The sequence below is a fragment of the Carettochelys insculpta genome, chromosome 26, assembly GCF_033958435.1.
Source record: "Carettochelys insculpta isolate YL-2023 chromosome 26, ASM3395843v1, whole genome shotgun sequence".
Taxonomy (NCBI): domain Eukaryota; kingdom Metazoa; phylum Chordata; order Testudines; family Carettochelyidae; genus Carettochelys; species Carettochelys insculpta.
The window spans coordinates 10,073,018-10,095,676 of record NC_134162.1 but is presented as its reverse complement, the minus strand read 5'-3'; the positions used below and the strand labels follow the sequence as shown (position 1 = coordinate 10,095,676).

The following is a 22,659-nucleotide window of genomic DNA, read 5'->3' as shown; positions in this document are numbered from 1 at the left end:
CAGACTATCCAATAAGTTCTTAGACTGCATTGGAGACAATTTTTTATTCCAAAAAGTTGAAAAAGCCACCAGGGGAGAAACTGTTCTGGATTTGATTTTAACAAATAAGGAGGACTTGGTCGAGAATTTGATTGTGGGAGGCTACTTGGGTGAAAGTGATCATGAAATCATAGAATTCACAATTCTAAGGACTGGAAGGAGGGAAAACAGCAAAATAGAGATGATGGATTTCAGGAAGGCAGATTTTGGTAAACTCAGAGAGCTGGTAGGTAAGATCCCATGGGAGGAAAAACTGAGGGGAAAAACAACTGAGGAGAGTTGGCAGTTTTTCAAAGAGACATTATTAAGGGCCCAAAAACAAGCTATTCCCCTGTGTAGGAAAGATAGTAACTATGGGCAAAGACTGCTGTGGCTTAACAAGGAGATCCTGCATGATCTCAAACTAAAAAAGGAATCCTATAAAAAATGGAAACTAGGACAAATTACAAAGAATGAACATAGGCAAATAACACAGGAATGCAGGAGTAAAATTAGAAAGGCTAAGGCACAAAATGAGCTCCAACTAGCTACAGGCATAAAGGGTAACAAGAAGGCCTTTTACAAATATATTAGAAACAAGAGGAAGACCAAGGACAGGGTAGGGCCATTGCTCAGTGAGGAGGGAGAAACAGTAATGGGGAACTTGGAAATGGCAGAGATGCTTAATGACTTCTTTGTTTCGGTCTTCACATAGTGAATGCTGGTGGAAAAGGGGTAGAGTTAGTTTTTGAAATAAAAGAACAAGTTAAAAACCATTTGGAAAAATTAGATGTCTGCAAGTCACCAGGGCCTGATGAAATGCATCCTAGAATCCTCAAGGAGCTGATAGAAGAGGTAGCTGAGCCATTAGCTCTCATTTTTGGAAAGTCATGGGAGACAGGAGAGATTCCAGAAGACTGGAAGAGGGCAAATATAGTACCCATCTACAAAAAGGGGAACAAGAACAACCCAGGAAATTACAGGCCAGTCAGCTTAACTTCTGTGCCAGGAAAGGTAATGGAGCAGGTAGTTAAGGAAGTCATCTGCAAGCCCTTGGAAGGTAGTAAAGTGATAGGGAACAGCCAGCATGGTTTTGTAAAAAAAACAAATCATGTCAAACCAACCTGATAGCTTTTTTTGACACGACAATGAGACTCGTAGATAAGGGAGAAGCAGTGGATGTGGTATACCTAGACTTTAGTAAAGCATTTGATATGGTCTCGCATAATATTCTTATTGACAAACTAGGCAAGTCCAACTTAAACGGGGCTGCAATAAGGTGGGTGCATAACTGGCTGGCTAATCATACCCAGAGAGTAGTTGTTAATGGTGCTCAATCCTGCTGGAAAAGCATAACAAGTGGGGGTTCCGCAGGAGTCTGTTTTGGGACCAGTTCTGTTCAATATCTTCATTAATGATTTAGATATTGGCATAGAAAGTACGCTTATTAAGTTTGCAGATGATACCAAGCTGGGAGGGGTTGCAACTACCTTGGAGGATAGGGTCATAATTCAGAATGATCTAGATAAATTGGAGAAATGGTCTGAAGTAAACAGGATGAAGTTTAATAAAGATAAATGTAAGGTGTTGCACTTAGGAAGGAATAATCTGTTTCACACATACAGAATGGGAAAAGACTGTCTAGGAAGGAGTACAGCAGAAAGGGATCTAGGGGTTCTAGTAGATCACAAGTTAAATATGAGTCAACAGTGTGATGCTGTTGCAAAAAATGCGAACATGATTCTGGGATGCATTAGCAGGTATGTTGTAAACAAGACACGAGAAATCATTCTTCCGCTCTGCTCTGCGCTGGTTAGGCCTCAGCTGGAATATTGTGTCCAGTTCTGGGCACCCCAATTCAAGAAAGATGTGGAGAAATTAGAATGATAAAAGGTCTGGAGAACATGACTTATGAAGAAAGGCTGAAAGAATTGGGCTTGTTTAGCTTGGAAAAGAGAAGATTGAGGGGGGACATGATGGCGGTTTTCAGATATCTTAAAGGGTGTCATAAGGAGGAGGGAGAAAACTTGTTCTTCTTGGCCTCTGAGGAGAGAACAAGAGGTAATGGACTTAAACTGCAGCAAGGGAAGTTTAGGTTGGACATTAGGAAAAAGTTCCTAACTGTCAGGGTGGTCAAGTACTGGAATAAATTGCCAAGGGAGGTTGTGGAATCTCCCTCGCTGGAGATATTTAAGAACAGATTAGAGAGATGTCTATCAGGGATGGTGTAGATAGTGGTTGGTCCTGCTGTCGCGGCAGGGGACTGGATGGCCTCTCGAGGCCCCTTCCGGTCCTAGTGTTCTATGAAACCCACTGAGAGAAGCCAGAGGCTATGCCCATGAGGCAGCAGGACATGTATGGACATGCCTGTGGCCAGGGACTGAAGTGCCTTTCAAGTTTGGTGGACTTGTATTGGAGGCAGTGGCTGTACAAACCACATAGCAAAGGATGTTGAAAAGGCAACTGCACCTTCTCCATTTTTTTCTCATGCTTCCCTTTTGGCTCTGCAGTAACTTCTCTAGCCACGCAGGCTTTGAACAAAGGACTGACGGACCCATCCAAGCTTTGGCTGCATTGGAAAGGACTCTACAAACCAGCAAACTCACCAATGCTGCAAATAACCTGCTATAATGGACTCTGAAGTTATACGTATGTATCTGATTGCTTTGGCCATTTAATAACTCTTGTCTTTTATAATAAACCATTTAGTTACATACTCAAGGAGTGGGTGATGGTGGCATATTTTGGGCGAGATCTAAAATAGCAGTGATTTGGTAATGTGGCTCTCCCTTAAGGGATCAGAAGAACATTCTGCACAGTGAGTTTTACACTAACTTCGCTTTACTGGGACTATATTCTGGCGGGAACCAGAAATTAGGGTGCAATCAGAGGTGTTACCAGGATCGGTGACCAGGGGCACAGTTTGACAGGTTGGGGTGGGTAACTGATGTGGGGCAGGGGTACTCCAAGAATTTTTAAGTGTTAAGGGCTGCATTCTTCCAGGATATTCATGGAGAAAGTGTATGGGCTGGGATGGAAGTTGGGTGCAGAAGGGAGCTTGGGGTAGGGGCACTGAGAGGGAGTTTAGGTGAAATGACCACCAGTTTTGGAATAATCTGCTCTTCTTGCAGCCTGTCCTCATCCTGATATTTTCATTGAGTGCTAATCTGAACAACTCAGCACAAAGCGCTTTGAGGCCAAGGAGGTGGGCAAGTGCTCAAAAATCTATATTATACAGGAAGTGTCTTGACGTGTTTCTGAACGTTTCATGCAACCCACAAGTAACCACCTTCTTCTTGCAGGTGACAATGCAGAGAGGAATCAGTGGGTTGATTTGGTGACCCAAGTTGGCAACAATCAAGACTACTTTGTCATAACACTGGACTGCTGGGCTCCTAGTCACTGAACTCCCATCTCTTGCAGAGATTGGTGTGGAGCATGTGGGCGTTAGTCTTTTTTCTCCTTTTTGGGCTGCTCTTGTGCTTTGACTCCATGCTGCTGGCCTTTGGAAATGTGAGTACCTCAAAACCTTGCCCTGCTTCCTTGACACTCCTGAGGGTTAAATACTAGGATAGGTGCCCAGACAAATCAACTGCTCTGCAAACAGTGGTGGAGCATGCTAGCCCTTTGGCCCTGTACAGCTTCTAATTATAAACAGAAACTGTGTTAGTCTGTCCGTCCAAATCCTGCTCAGGTTGGTGTGAAATAAACTTGCTGGGGTTCAATATAGCTATGATGAAGGGTCCTCTTTGCTTTCACCACAGCTGGTGTAAACTGATTCCCTTGTAGGCAACCTCAAAAGAGAAGCCAAGAATCAAATGCATGAAGGTTGACTCATTTCGCTACTGGAGACAGTCCCTCCAGATGAGGATTGAGATATATATGGAGTGAGGGATGCTTGTATGGTGTAGCACACACCTGTATGTAGGTAAACAGAGCATTTCAGGCTCCAGGACAATCAGTCCAGCAGCTCTCCTCACAGGCACTGAAGTACTTCTACAAGAAGTTTTGAGTTTGCAAATAAAAAGAACTATGGGCTTGTCTAGATCTGGAAGTTCATTCAGTATAAATTTAGAGTGGACAATTTATTTCTGAACACATTGTGTGAATGCTCTTACTCCGAACAAATTCAATCCATTTCCAGTGTGGATTAAACTAATCTGGAGTAAAACGCACTCTAGGATAAGAGCATCCAACCATGGTGTTAAGAGTAAGCTCCCCACCCCACCCCAGAATAACTGTTCATATAGATGAATAACTGGAATGGAATTTCATATTGGAGGTGCCAATCAGGTGGCATTCCATAGGGCTGTGTTCTGGGTCCAGGGTGCTTCATATTGATAAATTACCGAGATGTAGAAATAGAGTATGCTGGTTAAATCTGCAGGTGAGACAAAGCTACAGGGAGAATGCCAATGCTTGGGAAGATAGAGCTGAAATTCAGAGGGATCTTTAAATTGGTGAGCTGGGCTATGAAGATAAATCTGAGGCACTAAATGTGGGTAAGAAAAAAGAAATAGATAAGGCAGGGGGAATTCTCTTGAAAAAGAGAGGGGGCAGGCAGATAGGATAGTGTTTAAATACCTGAGAGGCTTCCACACAATATGGAGAAAAGTTGTTCTTTTGACGGGCCAGGACAAGAGGCAATAGATTCAAATTACAGTTTACTAGGTTTAGATTAAATCTGAGGATGAACGTTAAGTCAAAGAGCAAGACAAGGAAACAGACCCCCTCAGAAAGTTGTAGAAGCTTATTTGCTGGAGGCTTTCAAAAGGAGGCTGGATAGCCATCTGTCTCAGAGGGTTTGGAAAACCCACCTTGCATCTTGCCAGGGGATTAGACTAGATAAGTTTTCTTAAACTTTTTGAGATCTCCCAACAATATTTTTTTATGTGGAACATCTAGGACTTTTTTAAAAAAAAAACCTGTCAGATTTAAAAAAAAAAAAAAAACAACCACAAACCAAAATCCCTAATGATCAACATATACAGCAAAACCAAAATGAAGTAATTTAATGAAATATCCTATCAATGAAGAGGGAACATTGTATCTAATTTTAGCAAAACTTATACCATCCGTGTATTTTTTCCAAACAATTGCAGCACACTTGCGAGGAGTTCACGGAACTCCAGTGTTCCACAGAACACAGTTTAAGAAATACTGGACTAAATGACCAGGACGGTCCCTCCTAACCCTGTGATTATATGGGTGTCTCCACTGTTAGGAACTACAGCAAGATGTGTTACAGGCAGAGAAACGCAGGTGGTCAGATTTGGAGACTGAGCTGCATCAGTCCTGCACAGGATCCATGGTTCTGATCGCTTTTAAAAAAGGTTTGTCATTGCATGGAAGCATGCATACAGGGCAGGAAGAATTCTAAGGCTCTAGGCCTGTATTCTAGAGAAGTGTTTTCCCAGGGTATGCACACAGTATATGCCTGCAATAATTCCAGAAGAACCTACCTCCTTCAGGTGTTGTGAACTCCTTAATTTCACTCCGAGGTCCATCTCCTCTTCCATTGACTACAACCATCTCCAGTTTGTAGTTGCTGTAAGGAAACAGCCGGGACACTATGCCCCGTGGTCGATCTCCAACAAAACCCACAGACTGCCTTTTTTTGGAGACCCACAGGTTCTTCAGCAAACTACTTTCTCTCCAGAAATAGGCCTTCAAGAAATATGTACGGCAAGTGAAGCTTTCTCCCATTCAGGTACAACTGGGTTTCATTAATAAAGCATAACAATTCTGTGCTTTCTGAAGCGCTTTAAAATTAATGAAGCTTCATAACTGCCCAGGAAGTAAGTCAGTAGTATTATCCCCCATTTTACAGAAACTGAGAGGCCCCATCAGACTAAGTGATTTGCCCAAAGTCACAGTCAACTTTGAAGCTCAGGGTGGAACCCAGCAGTTCTGGATTCCTACTTTCAGAGCTTTAGGCAGAGAGCATTACCTCTCCAGATGAGTTAGTACCTTTTTAAACTACAAAGAAAGGAAGATGCTTTGTGTGTCTAGCCACAACTTAGTCTGAACTTGAAATGATGCTGATTCCGATCTCTACCAACAGATTTCTTTTAAGACAGAAAATAGATATAAGGGTGCACAAGTGTCATGGAAATGAAGGCAGAATCCAAACAATTTTTTTAATGGATACTGAATGCTTGGAATTGAGACATATGAACATGTATAACATATGCCACCAACCTGTATTTTTGCTAAATTGTCCAAAGTTCTACTGTATTTTTGATAAGTCAAGACTTGCTTGTTGTGATCAGGCAATCTCACTGGCACATGCGAGAGTGTTATTAGCAGTGCATACATTTGCTAAAGAACAGTTGTTGCAATGACTGCGCCATATGTTTATCTTTGCACTTTTAGTTAGTATGATTTGTTTTAAATCTTGCAGGGGCAAATCTAGATAGTTAAAACAGTTTGCACATAAGGGATGACACAAAAATCAGTGTTTATGGCTGGGGTTCTTTCTGCCTCCCTGCCTTCCCCCAGGAAAACTATGCAAGTTGCTTAATGATGAAATGTTTTAAATTAGCTGTTCTAGAGAGAGAGGGGTTGTCTGGTTGTTTAGGTATAATGCAAGCAGCAGCAATGCTTCAGCTTTGCTTATGAGGTGCCACCCTTAGAGGCAGGGGAAGATAATGCTATTTACATGGCCATTAGTCTTAGTATCCTGGTAAAGGGCTCAGAGATGTGGCACTGAAATGTGAGTCAAACAGGTGGGCTCCCCAACTGAGACCATCTTCTGGAGGTAAGATCAAAGACTCCTATCAACAGTGCACATCAGGCCATGTCTGCTTCCCTATGCAGGATTAAGTCTCATTACAAATCCCACAATCACTGAAGTCTTTGAATTTTGCCGTTGCCGTTCAACAGGAGCAGACTCTCTTTCTAAATCAGTCCCTGCAAACAAGATTCAGTAGATCTTGTTTTTTGGGCATTAAACAAAAGTTAGTCTGGGTATTTCTTTAGTCTTCAGCTAATGGGATTCTTCCAGAATGGCTAGGCATGATCACTGGTGTGACTACATAATGGGGGTACACAAGGTTAGTAATCCCAATTTACTGTTTTATGTCATCCCCAGTGCATACAGGTCACCATTTGTGAGCAAGGTTAGCTGTATTAATAGTCAGTACCCAAACAATTTGGTTTTGCTCACTCTGTATTCCTTAAGTTGTCCCTGGATGGTATCCGGGTACACTCGGCTCCATTGGAGAGCAACTGCTGTGCTGTTGATAACTTTCAGCCTAATGTCAGTGGGGGCAGCCTTGGGATCTGAGCATTCAGGAGCAAAACAAAGGGTAGATTAAGCGCATTTTAAAAAATCCCAACAGGTGTCATCTTTCCCTTTTTTTTTTTTTTTTTTTTAAATTTGTGTGTTTCAGTGTTTGCCTTCTGCGACTCCTCTAATCTAGGCTGTTTTTGGGCATTTCGTTTTTCATTCCATAGGCATCCTGGAGTAAATATCAGATTCACAAGCACCTCTGCTGCCCTCTTGTGGTATTCAGGACCAGTTCTGTCAGTATTTGTAGAAAAACTGGATCTTGCTTGTGCAGTTATTCCAACAAAATCACGGCGGATGCAATGTAACGACAAGAGCAGGTAAATTCTAGATAAGCTTGGATAAACGACTTAGTTACCACAGGGATGAACTAGCGTCCCATGCAGTAAACATAGCCAGATGATAAAACTAGAGAAGCAAAATCCAGAACATATTATTTAACCCCCAAGGCCTTTCAGCTGAAGATCGCAAGGTATTTTCTTATTCTAGCAGAGAATTGTGTCTGAAGTATTATATATTCCAGGTGTAGAGGTGAAAATCTACTTATGCCACCTCTCTGCTCCTTCCCACCCACCCCCCAGTTAATGGCAGAGTTGGAAATCCAGTCCAGGATCTCCAGTCTCAGACTTCTACTCTGACCATTAGACAACATGGCTAACTTTCTAAATTGCAGTTTAGAAGTTTTCTATGATGTGCTAGTATCTTTGTCCATTAACCAGGCACAGGTATTACTTATTTCACAAGGTCTTGCTAATTTTAGACATCTTACGTTTTGGGAAGGCCAAGAACTCATGTTCAACTATGATTCAACATCAGGAGCCAGAATCTCAAGTAATGTAAACTGGCATGGCTTTACTGAAGCCAAAGGCACTATTCAGATTTACACACCAGCTGATCCAGCATCCCCCCTGGGGAAGTTTAAAATGGTTAACTGCTTGTGCTTAACTAGTTAACCATGTAAAGGTTGGCCCTGTTACCCAGCCCACCACCTCGCCTCATAATGTAGGTTCTTCTGGCCTAGAGGAGCTAGCTGTTGTGTTGGCAAGGGCCAGGTAACCAGTAAGCCTCATACTTAACTATCACCAGTTAACCATTTAACATCCCTAGTGTCCACAATCCAACAAGATTATGCAATAACATTGTGACAGTTTCCCTGAAAAACTTATTGCTCATACCTGTGATTGCTGCAGGCTTCTGATTTCACTGCTGAGCCAGGTGGAGAGCCCTGACCTGGAGATGACCAAGTCTGCAGAGGAGCTGGCTGGGACTGTTGCTGTCTATGTATCCCAGGGAGAAAGGTACCAAACAAAGGGGGTAGTAGGAAGTAGCCCAGGCATGCTAAATAGGGTTTTGGTTTGGGTTGGCCTGCATCCAGGCCAGCATGTTTTGGACAGATCCCTGCTGATCTAGTGGTAGAACAGTTCTCTCCTGTTAGCGACCTGGTAGAGTAGAGTTGGCCTGGCCTCCCTCCAGCCAACTACAACCCTGAGGTGGCAACCTCCCCACACCAGGTCAAGAGGTCTTTTTGTCTGCCAGAGCTAAGACTACTTGATGTTCCACCCTGCATGAGGGCCTAAGCCCCTAGACTGCTGGGTGTTCTGCCCTTCCCAGAGGCTCAGGTACTAGCCACAAATTCACTAGTTCTCCTGATACCAGGCGGTGATCCATTCTGTGGGAGGGATGACCACTATTCCTGCTACACAAGAGCAGAACATCTCTCTGCTTTCACATCCAATAACTGAGATTAACATGGGGATAAAAAATGGCCAGTTCTTGCAGCAGGTCTGAGTCACTCTGTACAGACAAGCTAAATGGAAGTGCACTTACTTTGGGTTCACTGTAGCTTGTACAAGAACCTCTGACCACTGCACAAATGCTCATTTAAAAACGCTGCACCTGTCTGCTGGAGAATCAAACACCCATCCCAGCAAAGATTTTCAAAAGTGGCAAATGATACTTTATTGGACCTAAGAGAGGTAAGGTTCAGAGAGGGTGGAGTGCATGTGGCCTCTGAAATGCAGGTTCTTTCAAAGGTGTCAAGTGAGGCAACCTTCCACCCTCAATCATCAGTCACTGTTGAAAATCTCTGCTGAAAATTACTGAAAAAGAGAGCTTGTAATACATTAGGGCTGGATCCAGGAGTCACTGGGCAAGTTTCCATGCCAGAAGTCAAACTAAAAAGGATCATCAAGGTGATCCAGCCTTAACATAATAGGTTGTGTATTTAACACACAAGTCATAACAGATCACAAAAATGACTAGAACAAGTGAGCTGGTTGAGAATACGTTTCTCTTCTCAGTGCAGAAATAGCATTGGAAAAACGCCAGTAAGACATTGTACAATCAAGGGTGGTCAGTAATTCACAGTAAAGACTTCCCTGAACTGCAAATTGCACTCCAACAGAGGTAAAGCCACATTTAGTTTTCCAGAAATAAACAGCTGGTGCAAGACTTAGGCAATAGTATTCAAGTTGTGAAGTATTGGACAAGAGGGTCTTTGCTGATTTCAGGACCAAGGACAGAGCCACCTTTTGAAAACCAATGGGATGTCTTTTTCTAGGGAAACGTTTTTCCCTTGTGCACTTTGAACTAGAAGAGGAAACGGAATATCTTACTAATTCTTTCCTGAACCCATCTAAGGTAAGGAAGGATTGCCTGGGTCTAGCCAAGGGCTGGAGTGGTATGGTCGATTGGAGGTTTGATGCTGTTGAGGACACCTCCAAACCGCCATGCAGGGTTCCACTTGCTTCTAGCAGTGAGGTGCCGGAGGATCCAGCTCCCAGAGCAGACATGCAGAGTTGGCACAGCTCTAATACTTACTGGCACTGCAAAGTGTCAACTTCAAAAAGGCAGCAGAACCAAGTGGGTACATACACAGATGTTACTTAGCACAGGGCATTTGGTTCAAAAGCAACTCTTCTGCACAACCACCCAATTATACACGAGGGGAATTGGGTCTTTATAGTATGCTCACCCACGCTATCACTCCATGGGTGACTCAGCTAAACTATGATGGCCCCTAATGGTTTCTCAGCATCCATTGCTAACTTTGGAGGAGATGAGCTGCACACAAGTTTCTTGCAGCAGCATGGGTCTAACACCCAGCATCCAGTCTGCCACTGTTAATGTAGCCCCAGCTGTATACCTCAGAAGCCTTTGAATAAAATGATGGCCACATTATGGAGCTGCTCAGTTTAGTCACATATTAAGCCCCAAGAGTGTTCAGGTTCACTCTGAGTTTTGTGCCTGTCATCCTAGGTCAAAAGGAGAAGAACAAGCTGAATGTGAAGATACTCTCATCAAAGAGGCTTGGAGTGAAATAAAAGCTTTGAAGGTCAGCATCTTTATTCACTAGGGGCACGTACAGGATCTAATGCTCATATGTTAGTTATTTCATGTGCTTTTTTAGAATTATCCTAGAGTCATTTATGGAGCTACGTAGTGTGAGGTCTGGTTTCCAATGGCCGAACTACTTGCTTTAAGACATCCTGACACTTTAGTTCCAGCAATGCAAACAGTGCGTTTGGGTCCATGCAGAATCCAAATGCACAGTCCACAATATCAACTTTAAACAGAAGAAAAAATGCCTTAAGGCATTGGTAGCTGGCAATTGTGCAGCAGCAAAGCCTTGCAGTAATGTATGTGTCACTTGTTGGTGTAGGAGGTAACCTCACATGTGTCTGGCCACTGCCTTCAAGAAGAAACCAGACTTCACGTTATGTAAGACTGGGGGTACTTTCCCTTGGACATGAGCGGTGATACCCCCTTATCTAGTCAGTGGCGGGTAGTCCTTGTGCCATTGCAGATGACCTATTTTCAGAGACTGTGGACCTCCTTTTCTGAAGTACCTCCAACAACAATCTCAGCAGGATTACAACTCCCACTCATGTAGTGTGGTAGAGATTGACCTAAAATAGCACTTTAAAAATAAACCCTGTAACAGTCTGTTACCATTCAGAGCAACTATTTGTTGCAGGTAGTGAAACCAGTAGCCCAGAAGAAAGGAGCAGGAAATACAAGTAGCTAGAGGGATGTGTGTTTTTAAATAGCTCAAGTCACAGCACAGGAATCCAATCCATGTCTTCCCTCTGACTAGCACGTAAGATTCAGCACTCCTGAGAGGTGAAGGAAGAGTTGCCTGTGGCTCAGACAGGCTGTAAAACCTAGCTAGGGTGGCTAAAAACAGATGAGGTGGCACCATTGGTCTTCTCAGAACCCTGGGTCATGCCTAACTATGTTGCAATCACTCATGTAATTTCAACACTACTTTTCCCAGTTGTACCTTTCTTCTAAGGGCCAAAACACCCACCAACCTTGGACTTCAGCATGAAGAGCCAGAACTCAATCTCCCTTTGTGCCAACTGGAATATAACCATTCTGAGAGTAAGTAATTTGGCTCAGAGCTGGGAATGAGCCCTGAGGAGTCGGCTCCTCCTCTGTAGAGTCATGTGGAATTGGATTTCTGTGCCACTCAGAGCATGGTTGTAAAGGTGTCCGTGTGAGGGGCAGCGTTGCCTTTCCATCTCTGTGGGGCATGGAAAGCTTGGCTACCTTTTACTGAATAGTGCTGGCTAGGAAAATACTCACAATCTTCCCCTGAGTAGCCGATGACCACGTCTGGCTCTGGAGCTGTCCCGAAGTTGTTCTCTGCCTGCACTTTGATCTCGTAGGGTATGTAGACAGGGGTATTCCAGACCACATGCCTTGTGGTTCTCACTGTCACATTGCTCCAGCTCTCCCGTGTATCCCTTTGCCTCCACTTCACTATGTACCGGAGGTCTGGCCCGTAAGCTTGGGTTGCATTCAGTGGCTAAATGGAACAGAAGAGAAGTAGTTATATGCGTAATACAGGTGTTAATAAAAAGCTGCACAGCATCCTCTACTCCACACCAATGATCAGTGGTCCCTGTAAGCTGAGTGCTCACAGCTAGGTTTTTTTGTTTGTACTGGTGGTGACTATGTGCACCATGGCTGTGTGCTTCCTCTAATCTTTTCAATCCAATGACACAGACTTTATTCTTGATGGCAGCTATGTAGTTCCAAGGCACGATGTATGGCTGCTTTTGTAATAAATGTCCATCATTTGAAAACATCTACATAATTATCCTCATTGGAAGCTTCCTTCAAGAAGCAAGCCACAGACTATTGCTGTATGTACCATGGAAAAGCATTCATTAAGAGCGTACAGGGCCATTTGAAAGGAAAACAATGGATAAATACTGCTTTCAGTTATGATTTATGCAAGAGAGGGGCAGTTTCCTGCAGATCAGGCATACAATACATTTATTTTTCTTCTATGTCTATGAACAGATCTTGGAACCAAACCTTCCCTTTCTTCTGAGATGACAGATTCAAGCTCATCTCTAATGCTGACACCTGCGCAGGCTTTTGCACGAATACTGAAGTCCTTGCACACCAGTCCAGGATGAAAGACATCACTGTGGGTATCACATGTGCCTCCAAGGAGTCAGTCAACAAGGAATTTTATGTATTTATTTTTTAAAGGGTTGAGGCATTGTTTCTGAACTGAGTAACAGCATGATCCTGCTTCTGTAACCCTAAGCTTAGAATCTGATCTTAAAAGTATTAAGCTCTTTGGAGTGTGTCTGTCTGGGTGCTATTGAAAAATAAACCCTACACAAACTTGCATAGGAGTTGATTACTGTGGCAGCTACCTAGAATCTAAGGGGGAGAGAATGAAGAATGATTGAAATGTCCTTGCCTACAAGGGCTGGCACACTTAGAAAAATTCTAGAATTCCAGTGAGCCTTTCCTCAGTCTAATTATTTTACTAATTAATAGCTCTCCCTGGTTAAGGGGAAAGCATAAGCAGGATCACCTTGAGTCAAGACCAGACAGAAGCTGAACCTTGTATTGAAGACCCTTTAAATAGTTTGGGTTTTGCAAACCTTAGCACCCTCAGCTAGGGGGGAGTCAAAAAAACAAAAAACAAAAAAACTGAACTCACTGTCCAAGTTATCTCCATGTTGTTTTTTTGAGTCCCAGCTCCTCGAACTCCCATTGGGTTGATTTCTGGACCTGAAATCGACATAAAAACCTGGCCTTATAATGTTGAAAGCTGCTGTAGGTAGTGAAAAGCCAGTCACAGAGCAAAATGGGATATTTTTTTAATACACAACCAGGAAAATCTGGCCACTAACTATTGGTGTGGTGGGTTGTTTTTGATTGCTTGGCTTTCATTCAGGATAATGGAAGGTGAAAAGTCCTCAGTGCTTTTCAAAATTGGGTGCTGTATTATCTTCAACTTGCTAGCCTTATCACAAGCCACACCTTGTAAAGGGTTAAGTGCTATGGTTCAGATTTACTTTAATCAATGATCTGCAATGGAGAATCTGATCAATCCTCCTCTGTAATATGAAACAAGCAGCGCTCTGGTGGCAGCAATTAGAGGAGATACATGTTCTTGTGGGTGCTTCATTTTGCTTAACTCAAAAAGAAAACAAAAATTATCTCTTTGTACTACAAATATGATCTTGCTTTACAGCGCAGTGTTTCTTAAACTATGTTCTGAGCAACCTGCAGGTATGCTGTGACATATGTATGTATTTTCTGTTATCAAAACCAGATACAAAGTTACTTATTTCATTATGATACCTGATTGATTGATTAATTTTTGTGGTTGGTGGGTTTTATGTTTTTGGCAACAATTTTTTTTAAAGAAAAATTTCATAGGTGTTCGTGGTCTCAAAGTTTAAGAAACACTGCTCAAGCACATTGGTGAGGTCCACAATACACCGCAGATCCAACCCCTTCTGGGATCTTTACCAGTACCAAAGTGAGCATGCAGTTTTTAGCCTTATACAATAGATTCTTGGAAGTCAATCTATATTACTGCCATTGGGAACCTGCATCTCTGGTTTGAGCTCAGCTGGCTTGCTCATGCTGCAACATTCACACAAACTATGTGAGTGTGCTTTGAGTGGAGCTAGGGTGTATCTACCTCAGTGGGGGTAGGACACTGCCCACTGCACTGTAGACCTACCCCCCAGGATCTAATTTTCAAAGAAGTTTCTAAGCCTCCAACGGAAGGATGTTCCTTCTTTCTGCAGCATTGTAGAAAACTTGCTTTGTTTTGAAGAAGTAAAGATCACCCTTGACACAGGTCACACTGGAAAATTACACATCCTACTCTTTCAATTTGACTTTTGCCAATATGCACAGCACTTACTACACCAAACATTAGTGCATGGCTCAAGTCCTGCTCTGTGAGCTCAGAAATGTGCCACAGGACTAATTCAGTTAAGTTACATTAGAGACTAACAAATTTATTAGGTTATGAGCTTTCAGGGGCAAAACCTGCTTCTTTTACCCATGAAAGCTTGTGACGTAATAAATTTTAGACTGTAGCATCACAAATAAGTGGTCCTACAGCAGCACCGCTTAGGAACTTTTCTCTAAAGAAAGTTGTTATGCTGGATTTAAGCAGCATAGCCAAGAGCAGAATCTGGCCCTGTGAGTGAGACTCAGGTGGAAATAGGCTTGTATCAGTAACTCTAGCCAAAAGCCATGCAGAGAACAGGGCAACATGGGGCATAGCCACACCCGTGAGTTAAATGGAACTAGACTGGCAGTACGTACGTGCTCCAAGGGTATGGTACCGTTCAGAGGGAAGGCTGGGGACGCTGCTCCCCACTTCATTCACAGCGATCACTCGGAACTGGTAGTTAACATAGGGTGAGAGGCGCAAAACAGCTGAGTTCACACTCCCTGGGTAACTGGAATGGTTATGCCATGTCCCAGGCTGGAACTTGTCCTCTTCAAACTGAACAATATAATCTAGAGGAGGAGAGAGAGGTGGGAGGTTAAATTGTGGGCAAGCTTCTCCCTACTTGCTGCATTTCCCATCCATCAGAAGATGGCTGTGTCAAAGAAAACAAGAGCCAGATCAATACGGCCTGCTTAGGCCTGAGGAGGAGGAGTGTACCAACCTGTGATTGGGCTGTTGTTGTCATCGCCAGGTATCCACGTCAAGCGCACACTCCTTTCGGCCAGGTCTGTCAGCTCCAGGTCACGAGGCCGCTCAGGTCGTTCTGTTGGCAAGACGACAGCCAAAGTTGGGCTCCTCTGACACCCTCAGCCTACTAGTGCTGGGTCCCCTAATCCCATGACAGGCAAGGAGAACTGCAGACCTAATGCCTTGAGCACTTTGGGATCCCAGCCTACGTGAAAGAGCAGCTGTGAGGAAGTTACAGCAGATAAGAGGCTGGACACAAGTCAACAGTGTGACCTTGTAGCCAAGAAGGCTAATGGGGTGCATTAGGAGATGCATTTCCACCTAAAGAAAAACATGCTGGGTTATATAGGGTAGGGATAGGGGACTGATGAAAAACTATAATGGTTCTGGGGCAGCAAGGTCACATAAGACTTGACTGGATACTGCTGGGGCATCTTCCTGTTAGAGAGAGAGAGAGTCAATACCTTGGCCAGGGTTGCAACCCAGCCAGGTTTCCTGAACCTGCTGGCCAGACGCTGTATCTACCCTGCCACCTCCATGTTGCAAGGAGTAGGCAATTTTAGTCTTGTGCTATACCATGCTGTATCTTGACACTGAATCAAACAGTTCTACAAACCAATCACAGCAGCTTTCTGCTTGTGGCTCTCTGCGCTGATGCTTAGAAGCAGCCTACCATGCCTGGCTTTGGAGTAGCAGGGTCTGGCTTTTCAACTCCTTCAGGCCTATGTTTTCTGTTGCTGTTATGGCAAAAGGCAAAACACACAACAAAAAGCAAATAAAAATAAAAGCAGGGTTTCAGTGAACCCAACTGAAGTGATTAGTGGTGATTACCTTTGGGTAAGGGTGCCATACGATTAGTTGGAGTAGACTGGATAACTGCAAGATAAGACAGCAGCTGTTAACAGTTAGTTTAGTGATTAAACTTGGCTCAAAGGGACATGGAGTAAAACCAAGTTGCAGAAGCACTGTAAGGAAAATCCTGGTGGCAAGACCCAGTGAGCAACCATAGTTGTAGCCTGCCCACTTATAGGAACCCCTTGGGGGGTCCATAACCTCTTGTAATCTATTAGGTGCCATCTGCACATGGGAGAAATATACCACAGTTAATTAGCGTAAGGACAATTACCTGTTTGTTAAACAGAGAAATTAAATTTAGCTGCATGAGGAGGGATGAAGAATTCTTGGGGCATGCTGCATGTGCAAGCACAGCATGGATCTGGGCCAGCAACACATTTGCCATTGATTTCAACAGGCTCTGCAAGAGATTGGTGAGAACTAGGGGTAGCTGAGCCTTGACATGGAGTTCAAAGTTTGAGGGTTGGGCTAATGGCCACAAACTCTATTTCCCTTGTAGTATAAATGCATTCCTTGCCCCCAACAAAAAAGGAGTTTCATTACCGCTTCCGCTTGGAGAAACTGCTGCAGGGATAGACTTTTACTATCCCCCCCCACCCCGCGCTTAGCATCAAACTAAGGGGCAAGATTCTCATATGTCACTAGCAGCCTGAATTCCTGTTGACTTCAGCTACAACTGGAGATGCCTAGCTCAAAGAGGGCCAACTTAACTTAGCGAGTGGGCCACATGAGCACCCTCCATCTCAGTGGACTGCAAAATTGTCGTAACTCAGACACTCTCCTGGGATAGGATAGTTTTTGTTAACTGCGCTTGTGTAGCTAACATTTGTAGGGTACGCTAACTGAACTGTAGCAGTGCTCAGCTCTCACAATCAGCATGCTCTTGCTTTAAGTTCATGTCACTTTAGTAATACTGGTAGGAAAAAAACTACCTGGACAAACACCAGTGGACTCTGGCTACCCTGCCTGTGGGATACAGTAAACAATATGTCATATAAGCCACATGTAGAACCCCAATAGGCTGCCTGTGGCTCCGGGGCCACAGATTGTCCACCACTGGCCTACTTCCTCTGAGTTGTAGACCTCCTGGTTTGAGGACAAAGGAGCAGAAGAAGAAAGAAAGCAATTCTTTTATGGAGTCAAAATATTCATACCCTGTTATTTCAGGCTTATTTCTCCCTATGGATTCAGTCTTCTCCTCTCCTTTATTTTCAGGGTCTGCTGTCCTGGAAGGTTCATTACAAATGCAAACTTCTTAGGGTTGACACTCAAATCACACCATTCAAGCGTGTTTGAAATTAGGTAGCATTTGTTCACCCAGCCCTATTAGAACGGGGTGGAGAAAGGGTCTATTTTCACTACTCTACTTTGCTGAAGAAGCTCCCAGAAAACCACCACCAGCAATGGCAATAAGGCCTTAACCTGGAAAGCACTGGAGTACAGTAAATGTTAAACATTTTTAAAAGTCCACTATGGCTGATCATGCATTACCTAAGCTTGGCTGAGAACTTGGCACTCAAAATCAGTCCCTTCTAACAAACCAGTGCCTTTACTTCTACTACTTTGTTTTCTCCAAGGAGCCAATCTCTGGGGTTAGCAGTAAATTCAAGTGGAAGCACAGTTACCCAACACTTTGAGGTATGCTTTAGCAGAATCTTTGTCCAGTTCAGTACTGGCTACGCATGTATAATCTCCTTGATCCTTTTCAGCCACGCCATATATAATCAGACCATCGTCTTCCTTCTTCATCCTGGAAAGGATACAATTGATAACAAGAACACTTAGCTGCAAACAAGAGTGTTACGAGCTGACAGATTTGATCAATCTGTGTGAAAAGTCCCAATGGATTCCACAGGACTATTTGCAGGGGTAAGTCCAGCTGGGTTTGATTCAGGGTTGTAAATTATTCAGGGCATGGATCTACTTTTCATTCCATTTATTGATTTTTGTATATTGTGTCCAATTATGCACCTGCCCCTATTTATCAGGTGGGCATGCTGAACTCATCGCATGGCACCAGAGACTCTGCAGTGTGTAGGCTTGCTGATCATGGGGGTGGGGGGGGGAGAGGGAAAATGACAACAAGAGGGCAGCTGCCCTGGGGCCTGGCAATTTAAAAGGGCCTGGGGCTCCTGGCCACATCAGCAGCTGGAGCCCCAGGCTGCAGGCTCCCAGCAGTGCTGAAAGGCCAGATGGGGTAGACGGTCTCCCACTGCTCTGCTCCTTCCGGGGCGTGGAGGTGAGCCCCTCCCCACCTTGCCCAAGCACCTGGCGAGGATGGGGGCTCCCCTGTACATAGTTAAACATATGAAGCAGGAAAAAAAATGGTTTCAGGTCACCAGATCGATTCACATTCTTCTCGAGGAACAACATTTCTGACCAGGGAACTGTTTGAGTCTCTCTCTTTTCTCCAGATGGCAGACGGACAGGGAAAGGGCAGATGCAATTGTTCCACCCAACAGACCAAAGCCAAGTAGTATTAATTCTGAAATAGTTTGTAGTTATTACACCAAAAGGCTTTACTGAGAGTCTTAAAAATGAAAAGATCCCTTAGAATATGCGAAGAAGATTGAAGTCAATGTAAAATAAGAATCCTGAGATCCAAGTCTCATGTAACTAGCAAATCAATTCCAAACTACTCATCAGATTCCATTTGAAGGAATTAGCCCCACAGAATACTAAGACTGTACAATGCTGAATTACATCATGGATGGGGAGCGTACAACCCGTGGTCTGCCAGGCTTGGGAGAAGGGCAAGCTAGAATTGGTGCCCCCCTGGGTGGCTGGACCAAGGCAAGCCACTGGCTGCAGAGGGCCTGCAGGCTCTGCCTGGGGGAGAAAACAGCTCTGTGAGCTGCCTTTCCGTCTGCAGCTAGGCTAGGGAGACAGCAGTGCAGGAAAACTCTCCCCCTAGGCTGGCTTGCAGGGTACACCCCAGCACTCCCATGGGCCTGCAAGTATAGGGTGGTGTGGAGCCATGTGTACCCCCCCCGAGCTGTGCCTGGTAGGTGCCCCAATTCCCTTCCCCTACCAAGACCTTGCACTCCTTCCCCCCAGCCCCCTTCCACACCCCTACCTCAACCTCCCAAGCCCCCACTCTGTTCCAGCACCTCTAAATCCCAGCCTGTTCTGACAGCCCGTTCCCACACACAGATCTCCTCATTTTGGCACCACCCCAGAGCTTAGGGGGCCCCACAATCTACTCACTACATACAAGTCCCCAGAAGAGTTAATCAGGTCCTGCAGGGAAAGCCCTGACCCTTGGTGTCTCCCCCACAGGCTGGAGTACGAGGGGAACTCTGGTGCCCCAACTTGCATCAGGTGTCTTTTTTCTTCTGCTCCTGAGTTGGGGTCATGTCCATAAGGGGTGGGAATTGCATGTGGCCGCCAACTGATTTTTCTGTGGGTTGGTGGCTGGTGACCCCCAAACAGGCTCCTTATGCTGAATTACAAGGACACCAGTTATTTTATGTGTATTATCCCCTCTCCTAGCTGAATGTGGGTGACATTTCCTAAGCCGTGAAACCAGACAAACTGCTCTCCACACTGGCTCTTGACAGAGCAGAGAGTAGCACTGCGGTGGGACTAGAAGACATACGGTGGCTCACTGACCTGTTTCCAATGTACAGAGGAGTATTATCTTTCAGCCAGCTGACTGTAAGTTTCAAGGTAGAGTCGTGCTTTACGTGGCAGTCTAATCGAACCATGGAGCCACGCTTCACAATCAGATCTTTTGGCCCACTCACAATCCGAGTCGGGTCTGCAAAGAAACACAGGGAGTCACTTGTAGGCATAGAACTGGAGGGTCCTATAGCTCAGCACCCTCACTGAAGACTGGAAAAGGAAGAAGTTGTGACTTATACAAGTCAAGGCATATGTGCTGCATGCCATCCAGGAGGCCGTACTCAGGTGTATCGCTTCCCCCATCTTACTGGCATGTTTTGTTTTATTTTGCTTAGCCACTTACTCTGTTTTGTGCTATGACTTATAGGCACTGAAATCCTACTTTTTATACTTAATTAAATAATATGTTTACAAATAAGCCAAGTGTAAATAATTGTTGCCTGTGGGGTGGGGGAAGAAAGTAACTGCACATCTTTCTCTTTACATAAGAAAGAGAGTGGACAATATGAGCTTGCTTTGTTTAACATTGATACAGGGTAAAATGGATTCATCTGGGGGTCAGATGGGCGAGTATAGATATGGAATGTCTACACATCAGCCCTGCAGTGAGCAAGAAATGTTTGACAGTCTCCATCACCACTCCCTTTGTCTTAAAAACATGCATTTCCCCAAATTGATCGCAAAAGTAAATGCAGCCCAAACTGCCCAGCTACCCAACAGAATGGCCTGACGTGTAACAGCTTGGTTGTTACAAGATGCTGGTTCCAGTACAACCTGGCCTGTAAAGATTTGTGTGGACAGCTCTCCTTTAAAAGCAGCATTAACAAATGCCAGAAACTATTTAGGTGCAAATATTTTTCCTGTCTTAATGCAATGTGCTGTGATCTTGAAACCTGTTGGCCTTTAGCCAGAGAGTTTGTATTTTAAATGGTATCTGACAGCCTACCACTGAGACAAGGCACTGGGATCTACACTCCATTAGCTCCACAGTAACAACTGCAACCACTTTCATGCCCCTACACCACTCCCTGGCCATGCATTTTCAAAAGGGACTCGAACTCAGCTAATAGGTTGTGCTGATTGAATTTAGCCCACCAACTACCCAACTTGTAGGTGTTAACTAATGCAGGTGCAAAGTTGTGGGTGTTTTGGAGAAGGCAACACCATTCATGTGATGTGCTGACAGCACCGTGTCTTACCTTTGATCTCCAAACGAACCTGGTTCTCAGCTTTACCCAGAATATTGGTGGCGACGCAGGTATAGATTCCCTGGTCCTCCTTGCGAGCCATGTTTATTTCCAAGCTTCCATTTTCGTGCCTCTTGTAGTTTTCTCCATCCAGGGCGCTCCCCTGACCATTCTTAAACCTCACAACAACACAAGAGATCAGTGTCAGAGGAAGCAGCAGCAGAAAATGTTCCAGTCCAAAGCCTGCGGCAGTCAGCACTTCTGAGCGCTGGAGTCCTTACCAGCGCAATGTGGGGATCGGGGAGCCAAAGAATGGGCAGTCGAGGCGCGTCCTGTTGTACTGAATCACTTTGATCAGCTGGTTCCGGGGGGCAAGAATCCGAGGAGGCACATCTTAAACAACAAAGAGCCACATGTGGGTTTGAAATCCTGGGTGCTGGAACCACTCTCTTCATCCCTCTTTATTTTTGCGCCTCAAATCCAAGATCCTTCTGCAGAGTTGCCATCCTTCCTCCTATTCCCCCCTCTTCACTTCTACCCTCCAGTTGCTCTCCACTAGTACATCTATACCTACTGGAAGATTGACCCAATCAGGGTCAATCTTCAGGGATTTGATTTAGCACATGTAGTGGGGATGTGCTCAATTGAACCATCAAGGCTTGACAATTGACCGTGGTACTCCTCATTCTGGTGAGGAGTAAGGGAGTTTGACAGGAGTGTTTCTCCCATTGACTGCTCTTTGTGCGGAAAGCCTGATAAATCGATCTTAGATATGTTGATTTCAGCTTTGCAATTGTCATAGCTGGACTTGCATATCTAAGATTGACTTTCAGGTCTAGTGTAGACCTGCCCTAACTCTCTTACTACCTTCTATTTCTGGCCTTCCTGATAACACTAGTCCTGATGCTTGGAAGAGCTTCTCACTCTCAGTATGAAGCATCCGTCCTCTTCTCTTTCAAATCCACTTTGTCCTGAAGCCTTCCTCACAGACTACATATTCACAGCTGCAGGCCTGGCCTTAGGGCAACATGGTTGCCTTAGGCTGGGACCCACACTTCAACTGACCCCCAGGCTGGGTGGATCCTGCTTTGAGGGTGCATCCTTGGCCCCCACCCACCAGCTGGACTGGCTCTGCACAGCTGTTTGGCTTTGCAGTCTTGTCCTGGTTATCCTTTGTAACAGAGGGCCTAATCCACTGAAACACTGTGCTAGCTTTGGCTTAGGTTCCAGGTGAGGCTAGCAGCACCTCAACGCAGGGACTTTGCCTATCTCTGCAGACAGCCCCTCTGAGTATTTACAACAAATAGGACAGCAATCACTTGATTCTTCAGGAAAGACCAAGTCACAACCAACCTTAACCCAATACAGTCACTATCTATCTTGACAAATTAGCCAGAGAATTGAGGAATACCATTCCACAGGAAAGGGTGATTTCATTCATGAATTCAGAGACTTATGAATTTCCTTAAGAATCTCCCTGGGCTGGGCAATTAAGGCCTACCCCTGCTGTAACCCAGATAGATATCAGCAGACTAGCTGTAGCATTAGATACTTACCCAGAACGCTGACAAAGGCATTAGCCAGAAGGTAGCCATGTTCGTTAGAAGCATTACACTGGTACACGGCACTGCTGCCAATCTGGGTGTCCCGAAATACAACTGTGTCGCCAGTCACTTCCCGACTCGGGTTGGGAGGAGCAGCTTCAGAAC

The 22,659-nt window shown here is 44.6% G+C and overlaps 1 protein-coding gene across 7 annotated transcripts in view; it reads right to left on the bottom strand.

The window, feature by feature from the left end:
- Positions 1-22,659, bottom strand: part of NFASC (neurofascin) — a 177,900-nt gene that overhangs the window by 45,538 nt on the left and 109,703 nt on the right. For 5 of the 7 annotated variants that reach the window (XM_074977276.1, XM_074977269.1, XM_074977273.1 and 2 more), the window contains 12 exons: positions 22,507-22,650; positions 21,232-21,343; positions 20,963-21,129; positions 19,752-19,899; positions 17,765-17,889; positions 16,116-16,160; positions 15,259-15,360; positions 14,909-15,106; positions 13,278-13,348; positions 11,897-12,119; positions 7,187-7,302; positions 5,481-5,685 (listed from right to left, as the gene is read on the bottom strand). In XM_074977276.1, coding sequence (XP_074833377.1) covers positions 5,481-5,685; positions 7,187-7,302; positions 11,897-12,119; positions 13,278-13,348; positions 14,909-15,106; positions 15,259-15,360; positions 16,116-16,160; positions 17,765-17,889; positions 19,752-19,899; positions 20,963-21,129; positions 21,232-21,343; positions 22,507-22,650 — 1,656 coding nt within the window. The remainder of the gene's footprint in view (positions 1-5,480; positions 5,686-7,186; positions 7,303-11,896; positions 12,120-13,277; positions 13,349-14,908; positions 15,107-15,258; positions 15,361-16,115; positions 16,161-17,764; positions 17,890-19,751; positions 19,900-20,962; positions 21,130-21,231; positions 21,344-22,506; positions 22,651-22,659) is intronic. The other 2 variants (XM_074977272.1, XM_074977274.1) reach the window with 1 other exon arrangement.